The sequence below is a fragment of the Copadichromis virginalis genome, linkage group LG19 (assembly GCF_057382275.1).
Source record: "Copadichromis virginalis isolate Kocher_CV1m ecotype Utaka linkage group LG19, C_Virginalis_male_GT1.1, whole genome shotgun sequence".
Lineage (NCBI taxonomy): Eukaryota > Metazoa > Chordata > Actinopteri > Cichliformes > Cichlidae > Copadichromis > Copadichromis virginalis.
Window position 1 is genome coordinate 34803857 of NC_140636.1, and position 11473 is coordinate 34815329.

General features: G+C 45.0%; 1 protein-coding gene and 1 non-coding gene across 6 annotated transcripts in view; one reads left to right on the forward strand and one right to left on the reverse strand.

Moving 5' to 3' along the window:
- LOC146686666 (regulator of G protein signaling 6-like) overlaps positions 1–11000 on the reverse strand; it is a 49705-nt gene extending 38705 nt beyond the window's left edge. For 2 of the 5 annotated variants that reach the window (XM_085442702.1, XM_085442698.1), the window contains exons 1-2: positions 10508–10999; positions 7947–8042 (exon numbers count right to left, since the gene is read on the reverse strand). In XM_085442702.1, the coding sequence (XP_085298828.1) occupies positions 7947–8030 (84 nt within the window). In that variant the 5' untranslated portion in view covers positions 8031–8042; positions 10508–10999. Of the gene's footprint in view, positions 1–7946; positions 8043–10507 lie in introns of all 5 variants that reach the window. The other 3 variants (XM_085442703.1, XM_085442701.1, XM_085442700.1) reach the window with 2 other exon arrangements.
- LOC146686667 (U6 spliceosomal RNA) lies at positions 3904–4009 on the forward strand. Its single transcript, XR_014916991.1, has one exon. It is a non-coding gene; the product is annotated as a U6 spliceosomal RNA (small nuclear RNA).
- Positions 11001–11473: the final 473 nt, after the last annotated feature.

An 11473-nucleotide genomic window follows, 5' to 3' on the forward strand; every position in this document is an offset into this window, starting at 1 on the left:
ATTTCTTACAAATGGGGCACTATTTAAGGGGACATAGACAGACTTTCCAATTATATAATATAAGCTTTATCGCCATAAAGGAAGCAAATTTCCTTATTTTTTATGCTAAGTTTATATATCAGTGTCATTAAAAGCGGTTTAACTGGACAACAGTGTCCTCACTGATGCCATTAACCATCAACCCCCACTTAATGGGAATTTTATCTATTGTGGAAATCCTCTCTGAGTCAATTGCTGTAATTTTATTCATATTTCCAGTATTTCCATGTCATCCGCTCTGCTAGAGAGCTGTGAGTAGCGCCAGCCGATCCACCCCATCAAACTCACTATTAACGTCACTCTGTATACACAGCTTTATGCTGCGAGCCCAATAAAAAAAAAACCTCAACGCCGGCCGCATTTATTAAATGCGCTTCTTTAAGAGCACCTTGTTAGCGATGTTCAAACAGACGGGCAGAGCAGGAGAGGCACTGGCGCAGGGAGGACTATCCTCACTGGAGAAAAGCCTTTTATTTTAGTCACAGCGATTTTTCTATGGAAGAGGTGAATAATCCTGTCAACACGAGGGGCAGACTGCCAAAAACGCCAAATTATTATCCAGTTATGATTTGATTTCGGTGGATTTTCATGTGTTGCTCCATCTGCTTTACTGGAAAGAAGAGACTGGCTTACGTATTAAACACACCGGAGCTGGTTACATAAGAGATAAAGCTTTGTGCTGTTACTGTTGTTTTATGTTATTGACCCAAATAGGAAAGCAACCCACACTGACACTTAGCATACAGGCACACGGGCTTCAGCGTGACCCTGACAGTTCAGCCCATGCCAGCGCCTCAGATAAAGACTCCCATGCTGCAAGGGGAGACAGTGTTAAAAATGGTAGTTGATATCCAGAGTGTTTGGCTGGGCCTTTCTATCTTGAGTGCATACTGGAACAGTAAATAGTGGCTCTAGACACTTCGGATGGAGGTTAGCTTTAAAAGAGGAGAGATATACCGTTCACGGGCCCCCAGGGGCACTTAAGAGTGCCAAGAGAGTGTGACGCACGGGCAGCTACCTTCTGACCAGTGCAACTAGAGTGTCCTCGTGCCCCTTCAGATCCAAGCTGCAGTAATTCCCTGCTAGAGCTCGGGAATCAGTAGTTCAGGAAGTTGCCATTTACAGTAATTTCATCTTCTGCCAGTTGAGGGAAAGTTAATGTCCAACCAGTCGTGTGATTAGTGTAATTTTACACTGATGATGTAGGAGTGGAGCAGACCCCCTGTCCTGTTTCTAAAAGGTCTTAAACCGGACATTACTCTGTCACTGCTCCCATCATGACGTATCGTAATGCTGCACACGTGCAAGCAAATGTGAAGATGTGTCCAAACGATCCAGATACGCAAGTTTCTAACCCTTCATGCTAGGGCTGGGACCCAAAATTCATATCTCGATATTTTTAACTGGATGGCGATATACGATATATATCTCGATATATATTTTTTTTTAAAGCCATACAGTAAGAACAAAAAGAGAGTTCATAGTCAAAGCTGTGTCCCAGATGTCACACAGGCACTTTTATTAACATACAGCACAGATGTACATGAAAAAAACTACTCAAAAATAAATTAGGAGCATTTATTAAATAATAATGCTCCATAAATAAAAGAAAACTGTTGTTTTTGTGCATAACAAAGAGCTCACAATTGTGCAGTCAGAATGTAAACTAACAGACGCTGAGCACAATAACAAAGACAGATTTCACAGCTGCTCTGTTCCCAACTTGTACTGCGTGACTGACAGCCTGGAGTTTGAAATCCGCTTCGTAACCACGTCTCTTACAGGTGCCATTTATGGTCCTTATACACACACAATACGGTAATATTACGTTGAAGCACAGTACGTATCACTCCACGAGGCTCCTCGGTAGGCGTAATGCTCCGACAATCCATCAAGCGGTGCAGCTCCGTAGCTTACCAAAGTCGTACTCAAACATTTATTGACAGATTGCTGAGCGCCGTGTACCACCTAAGATCGGTTCGCGGCCATCAAGCACAACCAGAATTCATACAAAAGGCGCACTGTCAACTATTGAGAGAATGCAAGGATTTTAGGCCGTGCAGCCCCTCTGGGCTGCATGGCGTTAGCGTGGTTAGCTCGTTAACACGTTGACGGCGTCCAGCCCCACGCACGGGGCGATGCGCAGTAACTCATTAACGGAGATTTGCCGTGTCCATCATGTCGCTTCCTGCAGGTGAAGCGATGGGGGAGGAGGGGGAGCCGTGTTCAGTGAAGGAGGGGCGAGGCAGAGTAACGTTGCGTAGAGACGAAAGAGAGGCAAACCTGCGGCTCCACAACTATAATTATAACGTAACATAGACTATATCGATATAAAGGATATTGTCACATCTTATATCTCGTATAAAAATATATCGATATTTTTTTTAAAAAAAACCTCAATATATCGCCCAGCTCTACTTCATGCTTATACATATATCGTTTTCCAGCCTCTCTTCTTTTCCCCCAGCGGTCCGACTCTCCTCACGTTTAGAAGCACACACAGGAACAAAAATACAGAGCCATCACAAAAAAATGTGCTCGGTATGAATAAATGAACGGTGAGAGAGGGGATATGATGTCTCAGAAGACCCGATTTTTTTTCCAAGATGGAATGCTTGAAATGGACTTTAATTATTAATCATCAAGAAGCAAAAGAAAGGCTGAAATAAAGAAATAGGGACAGTGGAAACTAAAAGAAAGTCGACAGTCTACGGCAATGCTTGCAGCTCTGCGAGGCCGGGCTAAGTGGCACTTTCACTGTAGTTTCGTATTATAGCATGCTAATATTTTTGAAAACATTTCTGGTATTTGATAATAAACACAAGTAGTACATATAAACAACTTATGACCTCAGATGTTCAAAATTAAAAACAAAGCACCCAGTGATCTATTTGGGGCGATCGTGGCTCAAGAGTTGGGAGTTCGCCTTGTAATCGGAAGGTTGCCGGTTTGAGCCCTGGCTTAGACAGTCTCGGTTAGGGTTGCCAACCGTCCCTTAAAATACGGAATCGTCCCGTATTTCGAAACAAAAGTACACGTCCCGTATTGAGCTAATAAGGGACGCACTTTGTCCCGTAATACAGTGAGAATCAAAAGTAGTCTATAAATGTTAATGGAATTAACGCTTTGTTTGAAAACATAATTCCCAGCCCCTCTCCTGCTTTGTGACCAATGAGCTGACAGCACACTTATGACAATTCGAGTATGACAATTCAGATTACCGCTCATCTCATTGGTCGAGGAAAGGTCGCTTGCGGAGAAAATACCGGAAGACAACAGATGACCACAACAAGAAGCATGGCCAACAGGGAAACAAACGCCGTCACTGCGGTGCAAGTCTCGGACGACAGTACACCTAAAGCTGGACAGACACTGTGCGATTTTTTTCAGTCACGTTATTCAGCTCCTGCTCAAACTGCACGATTGACTCGCAGGGGTTAGAAGTTCATAGGTCACGATGCAGGTCTCACACTATACGGCCCGATGCTCTGATGCGACCTGAGTGCTCACACTGTGCCTCCATAACATGAAGGTTATAACAGAAATTCTGTCGCTCGCTCTCTCTGTCTTACACTCACACAGACACACCACCACCATCAACTTTGCTAAATTGCTAATGAAAAACATGATCAGGCAGCTGTGATTGAGCAGCAGTGTAAATCCAACTATTTTCACGGTTGTTGTGGTCGTGATAATTTTGTGATGCCACATCGAAAAGGCTCGGATGAGCTTTCCAAAGTTCTACAAGTTGTGCCTCCATCGCTTGTGTCCAGATCACACGCTGCACAGCCGAGCTGCTCCGTCTTTTTCACCAACGTTTACGTTTGCGCGCGAGCAGTGTGAGCGGCTGTGGTGACACCCTCAGTGTTACTTCGGTAGCACATATACTAAAATTGGAACGATACAGAGAAGATTAGCATGGCCCCTGCGCAAGGATGACACGCAAATTCGTGAAGTGAGACCCTCATAGATGAATAATGATGATGAGTTATGATGCGTAATCATGGGAACAAGCGGGTTTACAAACAGGAGCAGCTGATTAGCATTAGAAAAGCTGAAATAATACCTCAGCTGAACTCAATTGTACTAAATGCACTATATGTGCACTGTTACAAGAATGTTTTTCTTTCTATTATTTTCTATTATTTTAAGTTAAGCAGGACAGAGTTCTTTTAAAGAAAGATTTACTTATATTCTCAAAAGTTAAGCATGACAGGCTTCTGTTTAAGAAAGAGACCTGTTTTACTGTGTTAATGTTGTCATTTTGAGCTAAAAATAAATGGCTAAATGATCACTTGTTTCACATGTGTTCATATCACAAAGAATAGAATATGCATCTACTTAAATCAACTTCAAGTCAAATGGTTAAAAAAAATAATTTCACACACAAAAAAGAGCTAGAAAATTCACCACACTGGGAAGGGTGAAGACAACTGGGTTGCCCGGCCCTGGCCACGAGGTGTCCCTTATTTATTTTCCAGGAAGTTGGCAACCCTAGTCTCGGTCGTTGTGTCCTTGGGCAAGACACTTCACCCGTTGCCTACTGGTGGTGGTCAGAGAGCCCGGTGGCGCCAGTGTCCGGCAGCCTCGCCTCTGTCAGTGCGCCCCAGGGTGGCTGTGGCTACAATGTAGCTGCCATCACCAGTGTGTGAATGTGTGTGTGAATGGGTGGATGACTGGATATGTAAAGCGCTTTGGGGTCCTTAGGGACTAGTAAAGCGCTATATAAATACAGACCATTTACCATATGGAGGAAAATTAACAGCTGCTTTGGAGATTATAGCGCACCGGCTGATTGAAAGAAACACATCAGCACAATAAAAGTACTGCCACCAGTGTAGACAAGTATCTGAGGTTCATCCACCTCTGTAGATGCAGTGATTAAATAACTGATCGGACACAGATCAGTACTAGACCACTGAAGAGAAAGGAGACCACTGTGGCTACAATCACCATGAGGCAGCGCTTCAGGTGACCAAAAATATCTGACAGACAGTTCATCCATTCACTAACCCACCCCTCACTGTCCTTGACAGTGTAGATTTTCTGTACTTTATCTTATGTGAGGCTTTTCTCGCACTAATGATGAAAACTTTTGGAGTGTCTTCACCACTGTAATTGGGAACCAGACTGCACTGTCTCTTAACAGACTGTTAAAGCTTACACGCACACTGACCACTGACACCAAGTAGTGTCTTTAAACTTCCTGGTATGATGGTTCATTACTAATATTTCCCCACTAAGCCACCCTTAATTCCATCTAGATATAAGTCTCGTGGGCTGTAACACACACAAAAAGCTGTAAAACTCGCCTTTGGGTACATGTAGACTGCCAAGGATTATCCAATCTAACATTTAATAGCCTGACTTAAGCGAAGAGGGAGGTGGGAAGCAGTCAAATCCTTGACTCTCCCTGGGCAGGACAGGGGTACTTTAATTCGTCTAATTAGCTGCGTGTGTCAAAAGCCAGGCAGGCGTCACAATTCGGAAGAGTCTCGGGCCGAAGCGTGGAGGAGAAGAAGCGAACGACACGCTCAGGGACGAGAGATGTTGGCTATTAATAGTTTGCGAGCAGTGTGTGGCCTCTCTCCTCAGAGTAATTGCATTTCCCTGCACTGTAGTGTTTCTCGTGGCGCTTGGAGTTTCATTTTTGTGCCCCCCCCCCTCAGTGCCAGTCCTGTTCATCTCCACCATATGAGCATGGCAGAGGAAAACACAACAATGAACAGGTAGCGTGCATCAAGCTGTCTCCAAGGGTGTGTACGTCTTTTTTCCCCTTTCCTGCGAGCTCCCGAGGTAATAAGACATTCTGCAGTTATTGGATTGTTTTGCTTCACTTCCCCTTCTTTTCATAGGAGGACAGAGACAGAGTAAGATAGTACTGCAGCACCTACGCCGCACGGACAGAGACAACCTCCTCTTCTTCTCTGCGAGCACTCAGCCTCTCTAATGGCTAAATACATCACTTTCACCTTTGTCTAACTGCCCACACCGATAACTTAACACTTTTTGCAGTAGATGTGGCAGCAGAAGGGAAGGCGTTTTAAAGCATCCATGCATTTTGCACTTTCTCTTTGCGATATTTTTATCCTTTGATCGAGTCTGCACAGTCCTCCTTGCAGAAACATCCTGATGTCTCCCAGCTGTGGGTTTGAGCCTTGAGGATGAGGCTGCCAGTGTTTTCCCAGGCGGCGCAACATATTGGTGGCCATCTGCCTCTCTGCATGCAGCACCTTCACACTGAGCCAGGCTGCCCACCCACTGAGTCCAGAGGCCATGCGCGCTGAGCCCTCAAAGTCCCAGCACCTCTCTATTCTGCTTGACCTATTCGACATCTTAAATTAGACAGGCACGTAGGTAAAGCAACGATGCAAGAAACTCCACCAGGTTTAGACCGCAGCGAATGCTTTTAGTATTTAATCCTTTCCAAGATTTTGTCAAAGATACCTTCGATTATCCGGCTGCTTGGCTTTTTTCTCAAAAGCTTCAAATCAAAAATCGCCTTTTCAAAAACAGGAAAGGTGGAAAATCCTGTCATCTGAATCATCTGTCTGTTGTCACTGCATGTGAGTAAAACATGGAATGATGAATATTCCCTAAGGCAGCATCCCAACAAGCCTCTTAAATACGCCACCTCCAGACATGTGTAGCATTACGTAACGAAGCTGTACAGTGAAATCCGTGGAAGTACCCGGTGTTACCGCAGCTATATGTTCTCCTCTACCAACTCGAGAGCCTCTCAGAATGGATGAACATGAACAACGCTGCATAAATAACCTGCTGCCGTGTAGAAGAGCCACAGTTATGACACATGGCATGAAATCTAGGTTTGGTAGCGCTGATTTGACGATCATTATGGGAGATTGTAAAACGCCCCCGCTGCTATCCGAGCAGGCAGAGTGTTTACAGTACGACCGAGTTGTTGCTGGCAATGCACTTCCACCGACTCTTATCTCGCCAAATGCATGTGACACCATCATAGCACAAAATGCCAACGGCATCATTATGAGAAGTGATTCATCAAGATTCAGCCTGACACTTTTTTCCAGGTGAGTGGCACACTCGAGTGTTTATTACAAAGATTTCCTCAGGCTGTCACCAGGCCTTAAAGCTCCACAGTGGCACATAGTTAACAACATGCCTAAAAGGAAAACATTTTTATCAAGCGATGCCGCTACTGTCAACATCTATTTCGCACCTGCTCTTCTGGATTTCTTCCCTAATCTGTTTGCCTGGACATATGAAGGGACGGTGATTAAAAGCAGGATGAAACACGAGACTGGGGGCAGCTTACAGAGGCAGGCTCGTAGCTCATATTTTACCATAACCAAGACCGATCCTGTAGTTAAAGTCTGATCAAATGATCAAAAGAAGCTGTATAATTCTTTTTTTTTTTCTTTTTTGTTGAGTGGGCTGTCATAGTGCTCGCAAAGGAATAAAGAAGTAATTCGTGGGTTGAGGAGAAAGAACCAGCCCTGGAGAATCAGCCGCTTCTCCCCAGCCGAAAAACTCGACACCATTAACCTCCAATACTGCTGAACCTTTCCAATCAAACAGCAGCTAGTGGAAGTGAAGGCACTATGGGGATGTGGTAATTACACATGTCACCGAAGGCCCTCTTGCTGCCAAAACCATCCACCGAAGGGATTGAAAACTTATTAAAACTTTGCTGGGCTCGGGTTTGCCAGTGTTGGGATACAGTAGTAGGAAGTGGGTCCCGAAGAGACAGGAGCTTGTTGTAAGACAGTGGAAAGAGGCTTCCTGACACCTGACAGTGAAACCAGTGTGTGTGAGGTAGATACACATTCATACAGACCAGTGAGCTGTCAGGAGCCCGTATACGGGTCACTGCCTCTCAGCAAAGTCTTTTTCCCATCTCACAGAAAGCACAGCACACGCAGACTTGCCTTTCTGTAGACGATCATATTGGGGGAGTCCTCCTCGGGATCAGCGGTGCCCGTTCCTCCCTGGTCTTTGGACCCTTCTGCCATTTTCTCTAAATCCTGTCGAGAAAAGCAAACGCACCATTAGAAGACAGCATCCGGCATCCGCTGAAGGGTCGAAGAAAACAAAATGAAAAACGACAAACATCAGACGATAACTGCATTTCCCCCGAGAACCAAAAGTTCTCCAGCCTTTATCGGAGTGACATTCAGCTGTCAAAACGCATGCTGCTGTCTCAAAAGCAAAAAAAAGAAAGAAAAGAGGACGCCTGTCATAGCAGAGGCAGATAAAAGGGCCCAGGTAGGCCGATGTAGGATGAATAATAAATAAGCCACAAAGCCAGATCGTGAACACACAATACCTTAACCTCAGCGGGTGTTTCTGCAGTTGCCAGGGGCTGTGCGAGAGGTTGCGTGTAGCTCTGTTTAATTTGAAAAATAAAGACTGTAACTACATAAATAAAGTCAGTGCTAAGGATGTGGTAACAGTTGAGCTGGGAATGCTCAACAGTTTGTGGATAAAGGTTGAAATAAATAGCTGGAAATAATGGAAGGACAACTGGAATAGTTAATAATTACCTCAAAGGAAATACTCAAAGTAGCCCAATGAAGAAGCGCTGATGTGGAAGAGTAGTGGGCTCAATAGCATAACAAAACACTGACGTATGCAGACAGGTAGATGCACAAGATATTTGCAATTAACACTATTAGATAACCTCATCTGAGTTCATCTTATATAAAACTGCCACTGCAGTAAAGTGTGTCAGCAAGGAGGAATCAGGAAGGCACTAATTATGTATAAAGCACAGATGTCGGTGTCCTCAGCACACACTGAGTGCGGCTGCGACGTTGATGACTCATCTTAACAGAAAGCTGATGTTCATAATGAATGAACCTTCACCGAGGTGATACCGATAGTGGCTTTGAGCGTGGTTAGCGCTGGCCACTGTGTTTGTTGTTGTTTTTATGCTAAGCATAAGTAAATGTTGACTCCATTAGCTGCAATCATACAATGGTTACCTCTGATCTGCCTGCACTCCCAACATTAACCTCCCCCAGGCTTCATGCTTTGAGAGCCGCTGTTAAGGGATTTATTTACTTTCTCTAAGCAGACACACACACACACACACACACACACACACACACACACACACACACACACACACACACACACACACACACACACGGAATTAATTCTGCTTAAGTAAGGATTTTCATAACCTGGTGACTGGTGCTTCACAAGCCCTCTCAGCTCCTTTTGCATTCGAGGTACCTGTAAAATGTAAAATGTCTTTTTAACCATTTGCTGGTCCTTTAATTGGGAGATGAGACTGGTGAGGAAGTAGATCACATAGTTTAACACATCCTTAATTTTTGGTGTGAGAGAAGAAAGCTGCAATTCATTGTTGTTGACAGTTATTCGTGTTTAAACAGAGCTGTGATAAGCTACCGAGGGGCAAAGAATAGTGGATACAGATGGCATTTTATGACAGGGACACGTGAGCGTGCTCAAATGAAACCTTCATACATTAAACCTGCAGCTGGCATGGGGGATTTGGAGTGGCTGTATTATATAATCGCAACTCGCAATGTTACAACTTACTTCAACTTTTGAAGACAATAGCCGTGACGGAGACGGGGGGGGGGGAATCATCGGTGTTACCGGTTCGAACGGCAGCAGCCGTGCAAGGTGGCTTCGTCACTGTAGCTTTCATTTATTACACCGTAGAGCATGGTGATGCGCATGAGTGAATAAGTAATCATCCGCTCTTTCCTCACTGTTTGTTATTGCCACCAGAAGTGCAGAGTGCAGCACTCCTCATTGGCTAACACGTCTGTGCTCTTTTTAGAGTCTGAGCACATTAGACAGCTAATCTTTGCGCCTGCCTCAAGGGTCGTATACAGACAGAGGAGGTATGGATTGCATAGCACCTGTTCGAAGAAAACAATAGTGTACCAGTAGTTCAAAGCTGTAATTCTGGAGAGCAACTTCCTTCTAATGAAGCTGCTCAAACATGCAAACCCACAGACGCCTGCCCAAGAGAAACAGATGAAACAGGCATACTGAGAGCTGCTGAAAGAAACCCAAGTGGGCCACATATGCCCTCATGTACACCACATGTGTGTATGTGTGTGTGCGTGTGTTTCTACCCATGCATATCCACAAATCTAAGCACGCAGCAAAATCCAATTCATGAGGAAACACAAAAGGACATTGCACACACACACACACACACACACACACACACACACACACACACACACACACACACACACACACACACACACACATATTCACAGAGGCAGACCCCCTGTGAGTCCACAGATGCCCGGTCAACTGAAACAAACTGGAATAAAACTGGCAGAGAGCTTGCAGAAAGAGCCACGCAACAAGCCGTGCTCCAGTTACAGCCAGAGCCATAAAAACAGCGAGTCCCAAAGCCCTGTTCACTTGAGGCAGGCGAACGTCTGCAGTGCAACATCTGTGACACCTGACAGTTGCTGATACTGAAGCGTTTTATTACCTTAACAACAAAATATCGCCCGGTCCACTCGGCTCCCCCTGGCTGGCTTCCCCTTAGCAACAAGCAGCAGGCAGGTTCATGGTATAATTGGCACAGGGAGAGAGAAGGGGATGGAAGCAGTGGAGCAGCGAGAAAAGAGAGAGAGAGAAATACAGAAGGGAAAAGAAGCTGGTTGGCCACTGCAGTATTCCTCTAGTTCTCCTCCTCCTCTTCTTCTTCTTCTCTCTTCACCAGCCCTGCCTTGCCCCGGCAGTTCAGGAGATCCTCATGTGTGCACCTCGTTCATCCCCCCTCTCCCTCTGTCTGCATGTGCACGACTCAGAGCGAGAGCAAAAGAGAGAGTGTGTTAGGGAGGGAGGGAGGGAGGGAGATCAAGTTGAAAAAAAGGGGGGAGGGATGAAGGAATTAAAGAGAATATAAAGAGGAAAACAGAGGGAGGAGAAAGACGGGCAGGAAGAGAGAGCGAGAGAGGGTGTGCGTGCATGAGAGAGAGAGAGAAGTGGATGCACAGCACAGAGAAAAGGAGGACAGAGAGACGCACACTGCAGCAGCAGCAGCGCCCACTGATGCTGAAAATAAGAAACATTTCATTAAGCGGATATTGAAATGCTAATATAAAAACAAGTTAGTGAGCACACACTTACACACACACACACACACGCTGGCTATAAATACATATCCCAGACTCTTTGAGCAAGCAACCTCAGAGAAAATGCTTTCATTATGCATTCAAAGCTCATGTATGAGAAGCTGCCCGGGTCCCAAAATTAGACTTTTTCTTGTATTTCTTAGTGGGGTGGGGGTGTGTTTCTTTTATCACGGACAAAGTCCACTTTCCATGTCCTCGAGTACGCCGAACATCCTCTCATGTTTCTTCCTCCACCCATTCAACCCATTCTAAATGCATGTTCTCCTCCCGTCCTCTCTTCATGTACACTCATTCAAGCTTAAATGGCAAACCCAAAC